This window comes from Ceratina calcarata, unplaced genomic scaffold (assembly GCF_001652005.2).
Source record: "Ceratina calcarata isolate Rehan_Ccalc_2016 unplaced genomic scaffold, ASM165200v1 scaffold151.2, whole genome shotgun sequence".
Lineage (NCBI taxonomy): Eukaryota > Metazoa > Arthropoda > Insecta > Hymenoptera > Apidae > Ceratina > Ceratina calcarata.
In genome coordinates, this window is record NW_017136308.1 from 931,459 (window position 1) to 954,966 (window position 23,508).

General features: G+C 40.2%; 2 protein-coding genes across 5 annotated transcripts in view; one reads left to right on the plus strand and one right to left on the minus strand.

Moving 5' to 3' along the window:
* The window catches only part of LOC113465205 (uncharacterized), a 34,014-nt gene extending 11,148 nt beyond the window's left edge, over positions 1-22,866 (plus strand). The window contains exons 3-6 of the mRNA XM_026819484.1: positions 20,693-20,746; positions 21,430-21,554; positions 21,636-21,762; positions 22,281-22,866. Of these exons, the coding sequence (XP_026675285.1) occupies positions 21,430-21,554; positions 21,636-21,762; positions 22,281-22,484 (456 nt within the window). The 5' untranslated portion in view covers positions 20,693-20,746 and the 3' untranslated portion in view covers positions 22,485-22,866. The remainder of the gene's footprint in view (positions 1-20,692; positions 20,747-21,429; positions 21,555-21,635; positions 21,763-22,280) is intronic.
* LOC108632067 (uncharacterized) lies at positions 677-22,876 on the minus strand. Of its 4 annotated transcripts, none has more exons than XM_026819482.1 (5): positions 22,843-22,876; positions 16,066-16,542; positions 8,761-9,870; positions 3,252-3,932; positions 677-2,910 (listed from the first exon to the last, which is right to left on the minus strand). In XM_026819482.1, exons 2-5 carry the CDS (start codon positions 16,231-16,233, stop codon positions 2,107-2,109), a joined length of 2,763 nt encoding a protein of 920 aa, XP_026675283.1. In that variant the 5' UTR covers positions 16,234-16,542; positions 22,843-22,876; the 3' UTR covers positions 677-2,106. The 4 variants fall into 4 exon arrangements, with proteins under 4 accessions (XP_026675283.1, XP_026675282.1, XP_026675281.1 ...); XM_026819481.1 differs by lacking the exon at positions 22,843-22,876 and adding an exon at positions 18,775-19,009; XM_026819480.1 differs by lacking the exon at positions 22,843-22,876 and adding an exon at positions 13,050-13,269 and having other exon boundaries at positions 16,066-16,241.
* Positions 22,877-23,508: the final 632 nt, after the last annotated feature.

The window sequence follows — 23,508 nt, forward strand, 5'->3', positions numbered from 1 at the left end:
TTCTTTATGTTGAACTCGCCAATTTCTCGTATAGCCGCATTTACTTACTATCTTTCAAATGTATTGGTACTTACTACGTGGCTATTATTCTAAATTCTAAAGCTCCCGAGTGTCGAGAGAAAGAGAGAGGAAGAAATGAATAGCTCTTTTATTCATCTCTTCCTCTATCTCTCGAAACGATACGATCTCTCGACTGACCATTAGAGATTTGAGGCTGAAGAGGAAACAGCGTTCTAATCATTATACATACATACAGTACCGTCCATAAATACCCGATCAATTAATAAAGGGTGTTTAAATCGCCAATAGAATTCGAAACAGATCTTTTTTTGTCACACCTATTACAATTCATTGTCGCAATATTTTTTTAGCTACGAATCTGAATTTAGACGATTTAAAAAGATATTGATTTTTTATTAATATCTTTCGTTCAAAACTTATGAATGGTATTGTAGGTACGTTTTTGGATAAATCGCAAGAAACATGAAGATACCTGTGTTGGATGAGAACTAGTCGTAACCGTCTAGTCATTCTAATTATCGTCTTAATTGCGCTTGGGATTCATTAGATTTTTTAGACATCCCTCTTATCCAGAGGATCGCATTGTTGACCCTGACTAGAAAGTTTTCTCTGACGGTTGACGAAGATGGTCCGAGGAAGTAGAAACGGTACAAAATGAACAAGATTTGTAATATTTTAATTGTTTCAATTCACCGGTCAGTGTACATACTACATACATACATCTCCACCTTATCGACAAAATACTTAAGTATACATATGTTACAAGTAGAAAAACTCGGAAGCGCACGGAGATTTCATTTTAATTACAGACTAAAACACAGAAGTCACGGACTCTTCTCGTTAAGTTTATTCTACGGAATCTTAAACACACATTTTCTTGAACAAAATTCCTCACATACGACGACGAAAACAATCACTTAATTCACTTTATTTATTAGACGATTAATCTCGACCGATCTCATTCCTAAACACGTAAGCAACAAGAAATTCTTACGATGTTTTCAACAGATTCGGTATTAATTATGGCTGATTCGTTTGTAATGGGATGGATAACAGAAAAAGGGAATTAAACGAAAAAAGTTGAGGATTGACGTAACGATTTGCGGATTGAATCGATACGTCCTATAGTAAAACGACAATTTCCAGGAAAAGGCGGTTATTTGTACGTACTCTTATGGTAGCTCTCGGATTACCGACTGACAGAGCTACTTTCAAACGTATCCAATACTTTCTACGTTCGATTACATTTGCGGGCAACGGCAATTCGATCGATTTATCCGTCGTTACCTCCCCGCGCATTATCTCGAGACCAGCCCGGGCAAAAAAGCATCTCCGCGTGGACTGATCGTTTCTACAAACGTAAAAACCTGGACGGGCACGAGCTTTCTACGACCGTCAGCCCCGCGAATCGTTATCAGCTTGATTCATAACCGATGTGCGACACACGTTACATCACGCGTGCTTCGATTCTTCGATTTGTCGCGCAGATTGATTTCCACCGGACGGAAAAGCATCGTGTTATTTGTCAACCCGGACTCCGCAGGAACGTTTCATCGAGGAATGATCAACCTGTTAGCCTGTTATCATTACGTTCTGATTTTCTATGCTTCTCGAAATTACCACTAATATACTTAGCTCCTGGATTTATTACGCAGGAGATTATATATCAGTCCACAGATAGGTTTCGTCGAATACTTTATTAACACAGTTTACCGGTAATCTGATAGGTTGTACGACGTTATCGTTACATTTTCATCCCTCCTGAAAGCATGAATTCGTTTCTTCGATTTATTGTATCAGATACTTATCAGTCCAGTGACATGCATGCACAGATATTTCTTTGGGTATCCCATCGTCGCACAGCAAATCTGATAGATTGTACTACGTTCTCGTTACGTTCTGATTCTTCCTATGTTCATCCGGCGTTTCTTGAAACTGGTGTTAAGATATTCAATTCATCGATTTGTCGTGTAGATTTCCTCCGCAAGAGTAACATCATTTTTCAATCGTGCCCACTGTAAATTAATTTCATTGATCTCTTCATCATCATACGTAGTCAATCGGATACGTAGCACGACGTTAACGCTACGTTCCAGTTCCTTCTATCCTGATGTTCTTCGAGATCGGCGTCAGAATGGTCAGCTCCTGGTCAGAGTTCGGTGGAGTAAGCGTTTCCGTGGGCGTTCTCGATATCATCCTCGGTTGCGCGAGTTTGCTCGATTCCATTACGGTAACGTCTAACTGCGAACCCTTCATCTCCGCGGGGTTGTTAATGGTACACTTCTTAAAGTGTGTCCTCATGTTGCTGCTCTGCGAGAATCTCAACCCGCAATTAGGACAGGAATAAGGTTTGGTTCCGGTGTGGTAATTGAGATGAGTTTTGAGATGATGTTTCTTCGTAAACGCCTTCGAGCACAGTGTACATTGATAAGGCTTTAATCCGGAATGTAGCCTCGTGTGTAACGTCATGTTCGATCGATCAGCGAACGCCTTGTGGCAAACCTGGCACTGATAAGGTCGTTCACCGGAATGCGTCCGTAGGTGTTGCTTCAGTAGCATCTTCCTCGAGAACGCTTTCCCGCACTGTTCGCATTGGTGAGGCTTCACGCCCGTGTGGATCCTCACGTGCATGTTATACGCGACCCGTTGATTGAAACTCTTGCCGCATTCCGCGCAACCGTATTCCTTCCGATTTCGATGGATCTTCATGTGGGAGCTCAGGTAGCCGCGATCGTTGAAGTACTTGCCGCATTCCGGACAGGTGGCAGCGAATTCCCTGGTCCCTTCGTGGACGCTACGATGATACTTGTAATTTCGCAATTGAGAAAACTGCTTGCCGCAGTCCGCGCAACGGAACGGCTTCTCCCCGGAATGAGTTCTGATGTGCACCTAAATACGTAACGGAAGATAAGACGATCAATTTCCGTTGAACGTATTCTTATTTTAATTACGAACTCTGCCATGAAACTGCTTTCAAATCATCTCTCAGCTATTTGTGCCACCACCACAGGAATCATAGGATTACAGGAACATGACCACCATAATTTAAACCTAATACACCTTATTGAACGACTAATGATATTTTTAAAACCGTTGCGTGTATTTTGTTTGTTAAAAGCAGTGCTCGTCGAAGAAGAATGAACTTTGATGTTACTTCGTGATCAATCTATATACAATAATGTGCATAAATTAAAGCCGGAAAAAGTACCTAGCAGCCAATCAATCAGTACCTTTAACGAGGCTCTGGTAACGAAAGTCTTGCCACACTGATCGCACCTATGATTCTCCTGGGTTCCTCTGCCGCGTTGGACAGTGTCCTGGCTAACAACAGCGTCGTTGTTGTTGTTATCGCTATCGATAACAACGCCCTCGGCGAACTTGTCCTCGATCCTTGCGTCTGTCTCCGGCCTCTCGACTTCCACGTTCGCCAGACGATCGGTTTTATCGTCCGAATCGATCGTATCGCATAGTCTGCTAACGGGATGAGAGATTTCCGGCTTCTGTGGCGATTGGGAAAACGTATGCCCGAGGTAGCCACCCTTTCTGTTCATATTAGTTTGACCGCACTCCGTGTTACTCGATAAGCATCTTGTCGTGGTAGAGATTATGTTATTTTGAGACTGCAAGACCGTCTCACAGCTTCCGGCGTCGGTATGTGTCACTGGGGAGATTTGCGTTATCACCGACGATTGAATCTGAGGCGAGTAAAACTCCTGTGGCCTTGGTCCCATCACGGGATTTCCTTCCAATAATTTGCTGCCACTGTTGTACGCGATATCGTGAGTAGTAGGAACTTCGACGCCGTAATAATGATCGGCAGACGTGCAGATTTTGTCGAAATGTCGAGTAGGACTGGTCGGGATCGTAGAGGACCGTGCGGTTCCCGATGTGTGCAGATTGCCCACGGTTTCCTGCAACAAGACCATCGAAACTTCTTCCTCTAATCGCTACGATCTCACGTTATCACGACTGCATCATATATTTCATCCCTCCGCCTATCTCGATGAGTTCTAATGCTAATTATATCTGGACACGTATACTAATATGAACACAAATTAATGACTGTGATTCATCTCTCACTGTTTATTCGACCGTAAAATCCGAAGACTCCTTCTCGTTCTATCGCCCACTAACTGACAAGAAAAATACATCGGCAGCAATTAAAATTGATACGGCTCATAGACAAACTGGTTCGGTGTCAATTACCGATTTGCGAGTCACGAGACGTAATTTTGCATTACAGTTCTAATTGGAGATCACCGAAGGTACTCGTAATAAACTATTTTACAACACGGCACGTATTACGTGCGCGTGTCTATATTGAATTTTATAAGCGATCCGGTCAATATGTTTCCGCGATGATCTCGCTTGGAACGATAACACACGGGTGAACCGGTAATTCCAGTAAAATCGCGAATATCTGGTTATCTAAATGTAATATTTTCTTAAATTGAAAACGAGCGTCCAGTATTAGAATCGGTTTTTAAATTAGCAGAAGTGTTATGTACGATTTTGGATGCCGGGAAAGGAAACTTTTATTCGCTTATCGGTTTTCCCATCTGCGACGTGGAACCATGTTCATGTGCCGATGACACGCTCTTTTGAAAGAAAGGTGCCACCTCGATGCGATCGGGTAAGGGTAAAAAAAAAGAGAACGAAGAAGAAAGGAGAGGTTCTGCATTTAAGGTGTACGAAGCCGGGTTGCGCAAGGTCATAAAGCAATCTGAAAAAATCTGGAGCGTATCAGTGCACGTGTCGAAAGAGAAAACGCTCCATTCCAGATTGCGTGTAATAACACGTAAAGCCGATCCTCTCTCGCAGCTGGCCGATACCACCAGCTGGTCGTGGCACCTTCCGAGGCACTACGCTTCGAACAAGACGAGAACGCGACGCGGACAAAACGCGACGTAAGAGGGAAGGGGAAAAATGAAGAAGCAAGGGGAAAAACGGGTAACGGATTCGTGCGTGTAACTGATAGTTTCATTAATCAGAATGACATTGGGCGAGCGAAACAGAGGCACCTGGTCCCTCGCGTGGACATACGTCTTATCAGCTGGCACCATCGAATTACATACCGGTGGCCTGCTAAGAAGTGCACGCCGGGAGCAGCACTGATTTCCTCTCCATATTTCAGCCGAAGAAAGCAAAATGAACGGCTGGCATATCGAGGCGCGCCGCGGTTCAACCGCGTGCTTTCATTTGTGGTGAAAGGTCGATGAAGAATAAACTGGGGCCTGCTTCTTTCTTGCTTCCTTTAGAAATAACCAGAGTTCGGAGCTTGGACTATACGGCACGAGATGATTCGCCAATCAGTTACCACGTTATTAAAACTCTCTGTCTTCGTAAAATGAAATTACGATTTTATTTTCACTCTTGCGGCTATACGATAAATAATTTGCGTCAGGTCACTTTTACATGCAAAAGTTTCGTAAAATTATGAAAAATAAATTACGACTTCGATTGTGAATATATTCTGTCTGGTTTTAGAAACTAAATTTTCTAGTTATCAGCAATCTGGTTCTGCAATGCCAATTCAATCACAGTTTTTATTTGAAACTCTTTGCAAAGTGAATAGCTTGTGTACATACGTCATAGAAATAAGCAATCTCATACAGGCTTCTTTTTCTCTCTTCCACATTGAGATAACGAGATATCAATCTTTCCTCATCGTCTAGATGAAGAATCTATCGATTCATCGAATGAAGATGCGTGCCGGTAACACCCATATCGATCAAAAGTGGCTGCGACGATTGAATAGGCAGCAAGAAGACAGCATTGATATAATAGTTGTTCAGAAACGATTAACGGGAGCTCTGCTTCATTCGGACGGTCTTGGTCGATTCCTAAGAGCTCTAATGATGTCCGCCAATTCGAAACAATTTCTGCTCTACTTGCACCAACAACGCAACGCTCTTAACTTCCCGATTGACGTCGCAGATAACGATTTCAGTTATGGACGAGAAATAAAATCGGCAAAACTATCGACCGGATTAACCTTTTAGTCGAATCATTTGGATTAACTAATGTTTCGCATTTCTGATACGTTTTATTGCTCGAAACAATTCGCTAATCGCAAGTGGATATCAGGGCACAGATGACTTTTGAAGAATCATCGTGTGAAATTAGAAAAAAAATTGAATTCTGAAATATCAGATTCCGACCATTGAAATATCATTATCTATACAAAAAGAAATCAGCAGAATTGAAGACACGGATTTTCTTTCATCTTCGAATGTGACTACCTAAATTAAAGAAAGATCGTCGAGAGAAATGAGAAAAGAAGAGTAGGATTCAGCAGGACATCGGGAGACTGATAACTGAATATAGCCGATGCAACTAAAGTGCGCGAACAGTTTAGTCAGCCGAACGCGGACTTTCCATAAGTGTTTTATATCTGAAACGAGGACGATCGCGAGCAGTACAGACGGGTGAACGTTATGCAACTGCCCGAGCATGTTCGAGAGATCATCAAACAAGCGAGAAGGGGAGAGAGGAGGAAGAGCCAAGCAAAAGAGCGGAATGCTACAACGTGAACGATTTCGCAGCGAGGATTTACAAAACTTAGAAGGGCTGCAAGTAAAAATGTTAGGAAGGAAAGGCGAAAGATCGTTAAATAATCAACAGATTTTACGACGAAACGGTCAACCTAATTCACTTAATGGGCCAGCTGTAGCAACGGATCGCACGGTTCTACGATAATACCGGAAAATAATTGTGGAAAAGATAGAAAGAGAAGTGGCTTCGCGGTTTTCATGCGCGTTTCATCTTAATTAACAGTTTACATTAGCGGCTCATCTTGTCGACAGCCACGCGGTGATTAGAAAGAATAACGCAAATATTTTCACTTGTAAATCTTTTGCTACACGATTTTTCCGGACTTGATTACTGATACTTGCAACCTCGTAAACTGAAAAGTATTCCGCGCCTCATTAGGATTTTAGTTCTCAATGATTCAATCAAACCTTTTATATTTCCTGCGGTAGATTCAATGTTGCGTGTAAAATGAAGGGTGATGTTTTGCAACTGGAGTAGGTTTTTTAGTATTCGAGGCTAAATAGAATATTATTAAATTACACAAAAAGCTTTATAAGATCAGACAATAGAAAAAGCGTGAAGTTTTTCAAACATTTATTGCTTGTAGACTCTCTTAATGATACGAGTAGAACATGTTTGCACTGAATGAATCGAACAAAAATAGTAGAGTAGTTACACGTTGCACTGTCTGGGTAATAAAGCAGAAAATGAGAAGCGACTTCCTCGAGTCATAGCTTTCGTGTGATGAAGAATCGCAAATGATGAGAGTGCAGTCTCTCCTGCTTGATCAAAAGCCACAGTAAACAAGTCACTTTCTGTATGAGAGGATAGAGATTGCTACTGGGTGAGATTAGTAACTCGATCCTAGTGCTAGATCCGTGTACGTATATACGAAGTGATGTAACAATATGAAGGCACGGGTCGGGGAATCAGTAATTGTATCTGGCCAATAATCGGCCGAACAAATTCGCCAAGCCTTGTGCAATTGAAAATCCAGCATTTAAATGAAAGGAGCTTCTCGAGTTACTTATCCAGTCGAATTTTGCACGATACTTCCTTAACAATAGTTTCTTCGTTTCTTTCTGTACACGACAGCCACTGTTCTAATTTTCATGAAAGCGGTGAAAGGAAATATCCAAGGCAGTACCTTCTACTCTTCTCGTAGTAAAACCCGAACAATAAATCAAAAGAAACAATCAACTTAAGAATTGCTGTTATCCAGACGAGACGTTGAATGATTTAGAATAATACTGTGTGCACGAGTACGTCGGGAACCGTGTAAATCAATGACAAGTACGCGGCGCTAAAAATCAATTCTTTCATGTCACGATAACCTAAATATAAGTGTTTATATCTATTTATAGAGTAATGAGATTTTTTCTGCAATATGCACGTATGAACTTTCTCAAAATAAGCGAGTGTTTGGATGTTGTTGAACGATAGAATAAATTGAAGGTGATATTGGCGTATCAAGCTCGAGATAATGATTAAAAACGATGACGGAGAAGTTGATGATCCCAACAGATCGGTACGGAAATTGGCTTGATAACCAATCATCCTATTGAAAAATGCTCGACCGCCTGATCTGACTACCTGCGTATGCGACGAAACGGAAAACCGATACAGCAATTAAAGATCATATCGAACGTCTTTCTTTTACTTTCTGTCAAAGTTGGACAGCGATTCGTGAGACGATACCGATCGACAATCGCACTCGGCCTGGATTCATGTCGGAGCGGTGGTATGTATGCAAATGCAAACGCGTTCGTACTCGCGGGTACATATCGCGAGTTCCTGTTCATTTCTTCACCCCGCCGGTCGCATCCAGACCGTGCAATCGGATATTCAAAGAGCGATTAGTTTACAAGACAAATAATATTCCGAGGAGCACCGCGACGAGGCGTAATGGGCACCTTGAAACAGAAATCCTGCTACGTGTGTAGTATCAGTACCTTCCAGCGATAACCAGATGTTTCCAGAATACTTGCTTATTCAATCCGTAACAAGGTAACGGGTGCCGAAGTTCTTTAAAAGGATACTCTGGTCATGGAAAGACTGCATACGTTACTCAGGAATTTATTAGCAATCAGAAACTTGATTCACGATCCGCATTAATATTGCGTTTCCCTTTGAACGCAATCAATCGTGAAATCAATCGTGGGCGAGAGAACGAAAATATCGAATTGTCGAGTGAAAAGCACTTACAGTATTGTTGACGTGCGGCTGAGTCGTCATAGGCTGCAACTTGGGCGAATGGTACGGCCTGATGATCTGCCTCCACGGCGAAGCGATCACCCTATTAGCCACATGTCTTCTCGGCGGCTTCCAAGCGAAACAATTCTCGCGACACGTCAAATCTTCACCAAACTCCGATTTTTCGTAAGATCTAGCGCGTCCGGGTAAGTGCGAAGGCACGGTCTTGGTTTGACAAGAACCGATCCGTGATCGAATCACGGTGAGACGCTCTCCAGGTATTCTCTCCTGTTCAAAACAACCACCGCACGCGGACGCGTCTTTCCTCAGAACGTTCTCCTCGTTCGCGGTTCGCAAACGCACATGATCACTTCTCATTCTCGTTTCGAGCGGGTCCAATTGCCTGTCTAATCTGATATCGTAAGGGGTCCGTGGGAAACAGAATTCTTGTTGGCGAATCCTGGCTGAGAAGTCGCAGCTGGTATTAAGATTTTCCGCGTGTTCACTCGCCGTGCCGGTAATCCTATCAATCGTAGGCACTGCGGAGATTGGATGATACCTTCCTACGTCCGACTGACTCATCCTGTCCTTATCCGGACGCTGATCAGTACAGTGAACAGTCTTTTCTTGAGCGGTGTTCGCGAAAGGGGGAACGGGCCAGGTTGTAGAGCAATATCTGCCCGTCCTACATCTCGATTCATTAAAGTTCATTGATTCAGGAAGCGATCCGATTTCTGTCGCGGCTTCCAAGGACTCAATCGTCGGATAAGGTTCCTCCTTACTCGCGGAATCGCCATTTTGATCCGCCCGCGGACGGTACCAGTGATCGCAGCACGGATACTGATCGCACTGAAGGTACTTCGGGCTGATCTTCACGTCCTTGACGTCTTCTTGCTTGCAATCCGGCTTCGGGCAAGTCATCACGACCGGAACTGGCGGGAGTCTGATGTGCAGGGCTTCGGCGGCGTGCAGAAACGCGTTCAAACGCGGTCGCGGCACTGTCGCACTTCCTGTGTATACGAAACCGAGGATCGCGGCCAATTCCGGAGCCTCCACTTCAGCGAGGATCACTGTGATCGGCTCGCAGTGCGTCGAAGTTCTGCTGTGCGCGAGCAGCACTTCCTGAAAGAGAAAAGGTCGGTCGGGTTATTCAAAGAAGCCCGGCAGTATTTATGGGCGACACGAACAGACAAACGCGGAATTCTCTGGTGACCAACTTTTTAAGGTCGGTCACTCGTGACCAGCCACTCATTCAGTTGGAGAATCGAATTGAAATTCTGCATACGCGACAAGATCTTACCTATCCTTTTCTTCTTTCTCTCTACGGTCTGAGAAAAGGTCAGAGATCCTGGTCATTCTTTTCTAGTTCAATGAACCAATCGGATTCCGCGATTATCGCACACAATCAAATCAATACGAGGATAACGAAAACATTTTTGGGCAATCGTTTATATTATGGAAGCATTTTGCATCTATTATTGCTTCACGGGGGTGTAGCAGATTTCTAAAAAGTGGGAGGAAAGAAACGGTATTTTCTGCCCATTCTGAATTACTACTGAGATTCTCAAGAGTGATGAATTTTATTTCCGACACACATACATACATATCCACATTTAGAGTTCAAATCAAATCAGCCACTCAATGATAAAACAGCTCAGGTTGTAATACTGTATAGATAAATTCAAAGGTATTCAAATATTATGAGTTATGAAAAAACGTGTTAAAGTATTGTAAATTCTGGGTGGACAAATAATATTGAATAAGGTATAGCCAACAAATTGCATTTTGATAAATTACTCGCAACTTCATTCACTCAACATTTTTACACTTGTACAACGCATACCCTCGCTATTGTCGCTACTGGATGGACGATCATAAAATACCTAAACCACAGGTCGTTAATGTCCAAAGAAGGTAATATTTTTCACATTGACTGGCCGGTGTTCGCATTCACGGGTAGCGCCCAACAAATACCACATCTCGTAAAATGTTCACTTATCGCATGTTAGCTACATGTTAAATTTATGTCACATCCGTGTTATACTTAGTTTTATATGTTAGTATATAAAAGCACTTATGTGGTCACAAATATAATACGTAGTTTATTACTGAAACTTAATATTAATTCGCATTTATAAGATATAAATCACGTTTTCAAAAAACCGTTAAAATCGGGCGCCTACGTACGTTAAAACTAGTTTTTTTTTTTAGAGGGGAACGTTTTACAAGTATACGCTGCTTCATCTTGCCAAAACTAAACTCAACTGAAATCACTCACCGCTCGACAATTACTGATAGCGTTCGCGTTATCTGGAGGATCAGCAAATTAACGGGAATTTACACGTTAACGTTTACACACGGGAAGGATATTCATGATTCTCGTATTTCTTTCATCTTCTTAATTAGATTACCATTAGATACTACATTTACCATTGGTCGATTTATCTTGGCACTCAGTTTGTTCCTTAATGGGGAACAATTAACACCGAGGAAATCAACTTAGATTTTCCGACGTGTTCAACACATTTCTTCGCGCTGCTACCTGGAGATAAATGAACAGATATCAGCGAGTCTCTTCACACGTGCGGACCGGCGAACGCATAATTATTATACTAATTTTCTGTCGAGATAGAACCGCGAACGATACCGCGACGTAACTAATGGCTGTCATTAGAGAACCTAGTGAGCTTTTCTTCAACGTGTAACCTGCCGACGTTTTCAACGATGAAGGGACACGCACCCGGAGAACGACCAACGAACGTATTGATCTCATACCTCAAGGAATCTTGTAATCTTCAAACGGATGCAATTTCCAACCCACAGTATTTTTTTTTCTCGTGGTTCCTTTCTCTGATCAGTTCTCTTTTTCTATTCTAGCACCTGAGAATCTGAGAAGAAATATGTTTCAAGCGTAATGAACATATTCGTGTAATGTTTTCTGTACTTGTATTACGGAAAGTATGAGGACATTTTTAGTCTCCTTGAAATCAGGCTACCACTTCAAATTCTGTGCGAACCAGATGACGGTTTATTAATTAACGGTAATTATTAAAAAACGTCCGATATCAGTGGTGTCACAGCCGTGAATTTAACACGTAACATTGCTCCACTTAATATTGAATTAACCAGGTATGTCCAATCGTCGTTTTGCTCCTCCGCGATAGGGCAAAGAGGGACAGGAACTTAGAACGTGTAACGGACTTGTCACGTTTCCCCTTGCCGATGTCCATTTACTTTCTTTTAGCCACGGTCATGTGAGCCGGATATGTGGTTTAATTAGATGCGTGACCATAAAGCTTATCATCATGTTATCTAAACGATACTGATGTTTCATACATACTTAAAAGGTAATGCTACTACATGGGTCGTATTACATTCGCAAAAATGTAAAGATATTGTTTTATATGGATTTAATATTGCGAATTGGAAATCGTTTTCGGTTGAAGTAGAATTTCTCCAGAATCGATTTAAGACTCAAAAGTGTCTCATTGCTGGAAGCAGCTTTTTAAAGTAGTTCTACGTAGAAAGTATCTTAATGGGAAGGCAAGAATGATTGCAGGTGAATAGATCAAGGGAAGTGGTGATTTATCTCTAGGATATGATAGTCCAGATATCCGGTGCCAATGCGAACATCGTCTTCCGTATGTAATTTTACGGTTGCCGAGCCAACGTATCAAAGGATAACCAATCATTTACATAAAATCGAGATATCCAGGTGTTCTCTTAATAAAACAACATTTCGCCACGAATTCGCGGCACGTACTACGATTTATACCGTTAAAGGCGAAGCCAGATACAAAAAGCTTCACACGATCGCTGGTAATTGTGTAGAACGTTAAACCGCCTGATGACATGGTCACACAATTTTAATTTCAAATATTCGATCCGAAACGACCATAAACTCACGCGTCCTATCGTGTCATCGCTCCCCACGATCAAAATCTCTATTACCAATTCGCTTCCTACAGATTACCGCCAATAGTGTTATCCACTGAATCATCACATTTTAAGCCAACTCTCTCTCTCTCTCTCAACTAACAGAGTCGTTAACGCACACTTGACCAGCTAGATCTTACGTTTTTCGAGAGAGGAACAAATTTCGACGACAAAGGCTATACACGACAAGTGGTTTGTAGTATCCAAACATGATAAATGATAGGCAATGTAAATGGTAAATACTTTTTTGAATATCAAAATACTTCAAGTTCTCGGAGAAGTTGTTCACATCTTAGCGACATCTCTTCTCACGTATCCGATAAATATACGAGTTCGTTAAAATTAAATTAATTAGAATGTATTACATTGCATTTGCGGATCCAATAAATAGCGTATCCAGGTAACTTTTTCCTCATCCTTTCACGTTCCTTATAACCCACGCTCCAAGCGGTTGATGAGACCGTAAGTGACGAGCAGAAAAAAGTGAGCAACGGAGACTTCAACGCGGTATCCGATGACTTGAACGCGTGCATAAGAAACGAACAGGGCCGCATGCTCGTACTCGTGGGCTGTAGCGCACAGTTGCTAGAAGTAAGAAGTCGTATCTCGTCGCTCGGTGAGAGTTGTTGCATATCATTGAAAAATGAACAGTCTGCGTACCGATGTACACAGGACGTACCATTCTTTCTGAAGCAAAAACCCATCGCGTCCGCATGGCAGTTGTTTATGACAATCCTTCGTAGACGCGACGGCGCACACTATGTTGGCAATATAGTGAATCAACCGCCATAAAATAGCCGCGTGCAAGCATTTTAATGGTCTGTAAGCCACTATCGCGGGGATCAAGCACGGCGTTTAGCATGCATCAACTCTCATAACCGAGTGTATACCGCATCCTACGTGCTAGAAGCTCTCTACAGCAGTAAATACGTGTGCGTACTCTTTCCAAGAGACCGAAACGGTAAATGAAACCATTAGGGTGCGCTGTCCTGTGGGTATCGAGGCGAATTATCAAGATGCGTGCACGTCTATTAAACGTCATCGACGTTTTACCCGCGAGACGTGTTTCTATCCCGTAATTATCGATTGACTGGTGAAAAGGAATATCGTCAAATTAAATGTGTGAGAAATCTCCTTTAGTTACTCTAAGCTACATCTGATGGACCGTGTCTTCGGTAACTTCCACTTTCCTAAGAAAGCACTTAACATGCTTATCTCTTTCATTTACGAATTATTGAAATGATATTCAAATTGAGAAGCAATTCTGGCTCTTGTTAAAATGATATGACAATGTTTTCCTCGCCGCTTCAATTACAAAATAACTTGTCGAACATGCAGGTCCGTTGGGTTTCAATCCTGTCACGTATCCAATCCGTTGGTCAATTATATCAGACGTGGAACACGTTCCTTCGGGTTTTGGCGTTGTCTGTCCAGATATGGGTCTAATCAGGAAGCGTGACATTGAACGGTGCCCATAATCAGAAAAAACCGGGAACGGTGTAAAACGAAATGTTTAATTGTCTGAAGCTCGTCGTCGACGTAACAGAGAAGTCGTAACAGGGCAGGGCGTGTAATACGGCAATCTAGTAGAGTGATGACAAAAATGGCGATAAAGGAAAACGTTATTCCGTAAATAGTATTCATTATCGACTGGTTAAACATGAAATCCGAAATCAGACAGCGACATCCAGTGACATTTGTCGTCCGGGAATGCTCTCGTTCTTACGACGGGCAGAGAGAAAAAAAGGAGCAAAAGTGGAGAGAAGAGAACAGAAAATCGACCGAGTGGTACACACAACCATATGCCGGGAGCCTTTCACAGCGTGGATTTGCAAAGGTGTAATTTTTAAGGCAACCAAGTACCTCGGCAAGTTTACCTGCGAGCAATCGAACTGATTACTAGAAAATTGTAGTCCACAGGGAGAAACGTTACAAAGATGTGGAATACACGATAGGAATTGTGCAACGCGAGATAGAAAGATTTATACTCGACGAGACACATATGTACGTGTGAAAAGAAAAAAGAGATCTTTCTTCTGTTGTGCAAATCCCGATTTTTGTTTATTAAAAATAACGCTGTCCAGTGGTTTTATAATATGAATTTATATTACTCATAATAGTTACTCCACCCAATCATCCCGGACGGAATGATACAAACCGTAATCTACATTGATGTGTAAATAAGTTGTTTCTCGTGTGGTTAAGCAGCCAACCGAGTAGTTATCTATCGCACCGATATCGTTTCGATTATACCAATTGATCTTAGTAATACTTGCTAATACCTAGCTGTCGTTTGATTAATAAACGACACTATTGGGTAGAATCTCTGGTTGCACGTTTACTCGTGTTTAAGCATTGATTTATCAATTATAATTGATTTATATTATACCCGCTGGCGAAAACGCGTATTTAAAAAACACATGGAGACAGGCTGGCTGACTTTATAATTAATATTATGCGTGCCTTCTTGATAACACGAATGTCGTCAGCGTTACTTTCCTATTTCCTGGGATTCTGATTGATTAGAAATCCTCTAGCGAATCCTCTCCGCTTATCTCGAATAACATGTGTTCATTAACAGATTCTTCGCGTTTTGTTGACTCAATTAATAGCCTATTAATTTTCACAACTTGATAATTTCAGCAGCCATAAGTACATATTTTTTTACTTGCACGTTTCGTCCTCATTAATGAAGATTGAAATTCTTAAAAGGATTAAGGATGCGGTTACATTTATTACGGTTATTAAACAAAAGAAAAATTTATGAAGGACTCAATTCGAATTCACTTTCACTGTTCCTTCCCATATAGAACTATTCTATCTGTGCCACGTGCTTTATTACCATCCGCTATACATGATGATTAATGATCACCACGTGTTATTATTATGTTTAAATAGAAATTAACACATTTTATGATCAACTAACTTCAATTGAATACCCGTGTACATCGTAATTCGAATGCACAAGTATGGTGTTTGTGCCGTTCGACGCGTGGACAACAGGAAGTTGTATTTCCTTAGGTCGCATTAAGGATGATATTACGTGTACGACTTTCTGCTTTTTTTTTAGAAATGGTTTTACACATGAATACGGATGATTGATGTTCCTTATTACGAGTAAGCATTCGTTTCCTTATTTTTAGTCAGTGCAACTCGGTAACTGCTTCGTAGTCATGTGATAGTGCACGTATTGCATTGGCCAAAAAATCTCGTTTTTTATTTAGTACGTGACGTATTACGAGATATCTACGTAGCTATGACTAACAAGCAAATAATCTCACAAATGTTCTCGTATATAAATAAAATTTATGCGAAACTGTAGCGTCGCGTTATTCGCAAGGAAAACGTAAGGATAGCAAATTATCGTATTCAAGAACTGACCTGTAAATAAGGGCTGGCGGCTGAGAGAACCAAGCGATGCGCCAAGAATCTTTGTCCGCCGGGACAGCAGAGAGCCACATCGGCGAACCTCTGGGACAGCATCGCCTCCTTGAGGAACTCCCCTACGTCTGGTGCCCTCCCAGAAACACGGATCACTTCTCCCATCATGCTCCAATTTGATAATGATAAAACAGAAAGCTACTTCCGATACTCTACAATCACCATAAACCAGTCCAAAGAATCACCACGAGTTCCAACTTATTTTCATGATATAATGTTTCATCGACGGAACGTGTTTCGAATAAATAGGTTCATCAATCAAGACACGATTCCGTGTCATATATTCGTGTTGCACATGATGGAATGATCCGTGTCAATGTACGAATGACGTCTTTTGTATGCTAGTTGTAGTTTATTAAATAACCATCAATTATCCGGAGAATGGTACCAACAACAACGTCTCACGCAGCTGATTCTCTACAAAAAAGAAAACAATTCTAGTCAGGCATTTGAATCCGAATTATTTTCATTATTTAACATTCATAAGTAGTGTTCGCCTGTTATAATTTGTAACCCGCACAGAGTCTGTAAAAATCAGATGTCTATTTTCGAAAGATCCTGTGCTTAAAAGATTGTAACTAAAAAAATACGTCATCTGTTTGCTAGCCTTCATCCACATGCAAAAGAATAAGTCGTGACGCGATATAAAAGGATGGATAGCATCGTTTCGCATAATAATAGAAGTAGTTATTAATACAGAATAATACGCGAAGGAGATCGATTGGTTTAACGGTTTGTGCGGGTTGTGGCTGATGACGTTGTACTGTGAAATTACTCTATGACCAAGCAATTGATATCCCATAAGATAATACCCCGAGCGAGACGAGTAGAACGTCTCTGTCATACGCGTGGCTGAACAAATTTATCCGCGTCGCTTACGATTTTAATAAACCACTGGAATCAATTTACGCTTCCTTATCAATTTCAAATAAGAGTATACGTATTATAATGACACGAATGTCATAACATTAGAATAAGCACACATTTTCCATATTTTCTTCATTGTTTGAGTTACTAATTACGCGGATTGCAACCCCTAAATATTTTTGGAGCTTTCACAAAAATTTTTATTTTAATTGCAACTATTTTTATAAATGAATTAGATTTTATGAAGCGTGCTCGAAATTATCAGAATAGCGGCAATTTTTTGAATTTTTGAACTCTCGTGATCTCTGAAATCTTTGAATTCTCGACCAGCGATTCGCTTGCCTGCTGTCATTCGCGAAATCGTGCAGGAATAAACGAGCGCCCATATCGGGCGAACGGAATCGAGAACCGAAACGGTGCACGTGTCGGATTTATCAACGACTAGTGTACTAGGGTTCTCGTGCACTTGTCCGCTTGTCGTTGCCGAGTGATTTAGAAGTGCGGCCCGGTAGCCTTGATATGCGATTCTGCTTAATTATTATCACGATAACACTATTCGGACTCGTGAAAGCAGGCTAATGCTTTATTCGCGTTTCCCTTATCCACAGAATTGAAACAATGTGCTGGGCGAATTAGAATGCAAGATGAGTTATTATCTTTCCTAAAAAAAAAAGACGATAACTAACTGACCTAGAACGCTTGACCGATATTATGATTCGATTTATGCCGTAGTACGTAAATGATTCACTTAATTTTTAGTTGATCTTAAAATTGTATCATGATCTATTGAGATTGTCTTCATATTTTGCTGTGATTAATGATACATAAATGTTTTTGGATTATGAGCCTCACTGTTTTTAGACGCTTATGATGTACCAATTTGTTGCGAACATAATTTGTCAAATATGTAACTTTTTTAACTCCTGCATTTTTCATATTTAGTGACGTTTCTCTCACTTTGTTGGTGTTCTTTTTAACATAATTCATTGACATCTAAATATGCACAGCTCTTCCTCGGTATTTTCCTGCTTAGTTATTGCACCTCACTGTCTGTCCACTACACATTGGTTGAAAATTTACTTGCTTTACGGAACACTTTAATGAACTGTACCATAACTTCGCACTAGTTAACAGCAGAAACTCGAACAATTTGAAAGTTAACTAGATCAATTTTTGATTGAATACTTTGTATAATTCTATATTGTTCAACACGTCACTCTTCCTGGGTACGTTCACTTTCTTCCATGTTTTTCATATCGCATTTAACTTACGTATAAACGTAAAAACTTCGGCAATCGTGATCGGTTCCGGTCAGTTCTCAAAACGAAACATAACTAGCTAACTACGATTCCTATCATCCCTTTGCCATTCTCAGCAAATAATTATGACAGAAATGATTAACATTGATAATGTGATAGAGTATCTTTGTAAAATACACACGACCTATAGAAAGTAATGGCATTCTTTTTTATCAAACTCTTCGCCGGCATGGTTCAATGATTCTAAGCATTTAAGCACTTACTGCAGGAATTTATTATGGTCATAATGTAGTCTTGTCATTATCTTAATGATTATCATTATCTTAATGAAACGCGACTACCTTAATTGCGGCAAAGTTTGAAACGAATTCTGACAAACACACGCAATATATTTCTATAGGATTTTTTACAGTGCGTATTAAAATATTTCCTTGAGCCACTACGACGCTCGTTAGGAATGGAAAGAGGGAGAGAACAGCGAACGATTCCTGAATGAAAATCATTGACGATGGACGGAACTAACCGTGAAAAACGCGTTTGCCTCGGTCGACTCGGTATCGTGCACGTTAAAACGGGCGTTAAAATCCGGCATGGTAAAATCTTATTGCAGAAATGAGACGAGAACTCAACAGCGAGGACTCGCGAGTAGACTCTGTGGACAAGGCACAGAGTGCTTACAAGGTACCCGTCGCTGAACAACTCAGCAGGGCGACTGCCACCTGAAATCCTCAGGTGAGCAGAGACCACCTCTGCTCCTTGCAGTCTCTCAACAGAGAGAGAACTCGAAGGAACTCCTCCCATATCGGTGCTCTACTCCCTCCTTGAAGTTACGTTTCCCATCGCCGCCACTTACTACCACGCGGACATTCGAATTCACGATTTCTGTACCTTAGGACGAGAATAAGCAAATAAAATAACATTTTTTTCGACACCCGTTAGTCCACTGACAACCAAAGCTGAACATCTAAAAGCTTCGCAGGATATGATAATTTACACGAATACATTTGACACGAGACAAAATCGTTGTCCTCATCCATTAACGTAATTTGAATAAACTTGCAATTTTATCATTATTCAGTATCATTTTTAATTTCATCGCGTGATTATCGGTACAGAAACAAATTAATATTTATAATTTTACAATACTTTAAAAAACAATTTTTACTTTAAGGGGTTGAATCACTCCTCAAAGAACACGCAAAAGATACGTTTTATGGTTCAAAGGCTGTTAGTCAAGTTATCCTAAATATAACTTGTATACATAAATATATATATATATATTTAATTAATTTACATATTGTACAATGTTACAAAGGGCTAACAATTCTTACGGAAAGGAATAGCGTACCGCGCAATGGAAGATATATTTCCGCAAACATGATTACGAATCATGTACCACCGCCTTATTATACGCGGCTAACCCGTAACTTGAAAGATTACAAAGTTGAATAAATTATAGCGTCGCGAACAGACGGAGGATTTTTAACGGTAATTTTATCTACGTGCTCCTGCAAATGTAATTTCCTTTATGGATGTTTTGCCGTATAACAGAAAGTAGGAATCGGGCTGATTGACGTCTCGTTGGGAAAGATTCTGATTCAGATAGAATTCCATCGGTGATTCTTGTCGAAGGATGCGAGACAAGATCCGTCAGATTTCCAACAAACGACGATAAATTTAACGGGCCAATTAGATTTACTATTTTCACCTCTGAAATGCAACACAGAGGACTGATTCAGAGTGAAAGCGACAACGTCACACTTCGCGACTCACGTTTGTTTTAGAAACCACCTTATCAGGGTCGTGATAATTAAAGCGAATAGAACGGTAATCCACTTCCGTTTATATCCTCTGATCCAGTGTTTCCCAACCATTTTCAAGTACCAATTAAATAATCAGCAACATCCATTATCGTATTTGCATAAATATTTTTTATAACATTGGAATTAAAAATAATCTAATTGCCATGTAAATATACTGATATATACACATTTAAAATACTGCGCGATAAAGCATGTAGGTAATTAAATGACCACTACAAGTAGTTGAAGCTACAATCTATTAGACAAGTTTTGTCCATTCCTTTGTGGGCCCGACTGGGAATCCCGGTTTCTATCAGTAACTAGAAAATAAATCTATCTTATCATCTACTCCTTTTTCGTTATTTCGAGAGTTTGATATTTAACATTCAAACATTGCCGATCATCATAGCTGAGTCGCTTTAAGTAATGCAATTCCTGTATGACAAGCGAAGCGTAGAAATTATCTACGCGACGAAGAAGTAGATTAACATTTAATTAACGTAACATCCTGTGAAGTGTATCACGAAGAAGCAGGTTAAGACAGTGTAATAAGGAATGACCGGAGGAAGAAATATATACATCACGCTTCACTTTATACAAGTTGATAATTTTAATGCAAACATCGCGTATGGTTTGTAGGATATTCGCACTTCGTCCCGGGCACGTGATCGACCGTAAATCCATTAACATGAGGTGAGAACGTTTTCCATGTTGATTGTCGAGCAAACACGATATTGTAGCGCTTCCCGTTTTACCCATATAGCAGCCTTGTCCGCTAATATCACCAGCATTTGAATTCAGTTTTTTTTCTACTGTTATCCCAATCGAAATCCGTGACATTCTAATTAAACGCGTCACGTGATAGGATGCACCGGGCTATAATTTATCGATTGCCTGTTTTGTCACAGCATTATACTACATTTCGGTTAAAGATTGAATTAATTAACAAGTAGATTCCGATAAGATCACATTCTAAAAATTTTTAAGATGATATAAAAGAACGACACTTCACCCGCGTTAATCTCGATAATTTCCTTTGACAGAGGTTTAAGGATGTATTGGCTATACAGCCAATTCCAAAAGTTTATGTACCTTAGAAAAACGCATTTCCTATAATTAAAAAGNGATTTCTTTTTAAAAAATGCGTGTCTAAAGTGCATAAACTTTTGGGATTGACTGTATAGCCAATACATCCTTAACTTCGTTCCTAATTCCTCATTTCTGCGCGCTTTTTGCGCAACGTTCATTTGTTCAACGTTAATTTTTTTTCAACAGTTCGTCGTTTTATTCCGCTTCGTTTTTGGTTATCTGTTAAGAAAGTAACGAAGGATTGTTTGGACTGTTTAAACTCGAAAATAAAAATTTTATTATTCAAGATGATGAGCGCGGTTATAGATACAAAGGCGAAAGCATGGTCGCCCGCATTTCCCATCAAAACTCCGGACAATATCGTTTCCTCACAGTTCGTGTCGCAGAAAGTGTTCGTTCCGTCTTATGAGAAGTAAGTTATCAAATAAAACCTTTATTCGATTGAACGCGATTAATTTCCTTTCAACAACACATGAATGACTGAAAATCGCAGAGAAAAGCGTCCGTGTATAGAACAATTACTGACGAATGAATATCAACGCATTTGGTGGGAAGAGAAGGAAATATGGGATAAGAGATACAGCAGGAAGACGGCAACCAAAAAATTATTGTTACGGGGGGTAAGAAAATAGCATAAAACGCATTTCAACATTTGTTGTACAGGATTTTCGGCTACTGATGTCGAAAATTTTAAGAAGTAATTCTAGACGTCAAAATGAGACGAAAATCAAGAATAAAAAAATTGTGTCCGAGGCTCCATTTTTTCAGTCATAAGCGATTAAAAATTGCGGTATGTAAACCAGTCCACCATCTGTGGTTTTCAAAGGCTACGCGCCTTTAGAAATTCTAAATGGTAATATACATATTTCCGAACGGTTATCGTTTTGGGCACGTTGGATTTTGAGGATTACTGATGGTCAGAGAGTCGTCCATGCTCAACTTAATGGTAACCGCTATGAGATATATTAGCATATAGATTGTTAAACGCACGTTCTATGCCGACAGGGTTAATTCTTAATCGCTTATAAATAAAAAATAAAGCTCCGGAAATAATTTTTTATTCGTGAATACTGAACACCCTGTATATGAAATATTGGTCATGCAATAGTCGTAACTATGTATGTATGTATACCTATAGGCAGTTAAAAGGAAACCGCGCAACGTGCCTTCCTATCCAGCTGAAATACCAAAACCAGATAAAAAATCCAAACCAAAGAAGAAAGCTGAAAAGGCTACGGAGACGGAAGATGCGAAAAAAGTAGAAGCGAAAGCTACTGATTGCGACGAAAAATCAGAAGCAGTTACACAAACTGATGCTATTCAGGTCGACAAAGAGGTGTAAATTTCGTCAGTCATAAATTCAAATATTTTCGTATAACGTGTAAATGGATCAAATGAATCCATTGTGCTTTTATTATGTCAGATGTATGCGAGAAGAATTAATAGAAACCTGTTAGGCGAACAATTATTCCTCCCTGTGACTTTATAAATTACGTAATGAAAATGAAAATTGCCTCAGAGTTATTCGTATGCGTAAACAACGTCATGACCGCGTTTAAATACCTTTAAAGGGTGACAATAGTATTAACAAGAAAGTCACATGACATTTAAAAATCAATGGATCTCCTCTCAAATATTTATCGAATTTTTATCACGTCTTTTTCTTATTTATACAAGAACTTTATAATATTAGTACTCACCCAAGCTGGTCTAGTATGATAAGATTACGTGAGGCGGACACTACATAGGTTTGCAGTTTGTACGAAGACGAAAGTGGAAAATGCTGATGCAACCAGCAATGGTAGTTGAGTATGATTTCCAGCATGTGGAATGAATTTTTCAGACGAAAAAGAATGTCGCTGCGTACACGCGCTTTTCCGCGTAACATCGTAAACTTGTTTTTAAGGATGTAATGAATTGATCTTTCTATTCTCTCGCGGTTCTCACAAAAATGCACGTGTTCGACTCAGACATAATCGCGTTTCGCGTTCCAGAAAATAGTACATACCGTTTAAAGTATAATAACAATTATTCGTTTCTTAATTTTATCACCACGCGTTATTCTGCTTTCTTTTCTTTTCGGGTGTTTTATATCCGGGTGCAAATATTTTGAAAGAAAGGACCAGATATCGTTCAAGGCGAACTGCATAGTTCTGTGTGTCAATTATAACTACCCGATATTTATTATCCATAAAACTAAGATGAAACAATCGACTCTGTTGCATCATAATCGACCAGGATTCGCTTGTGGAAGATTGATTTAAAAAACTAAAGGTGGCAAATAAAGGAACGGACAACAAAAAATGCACATTTATCATCGAATGTACGCTGCTCTTACTTACAGAATAACATGAAGTTAAATAAGG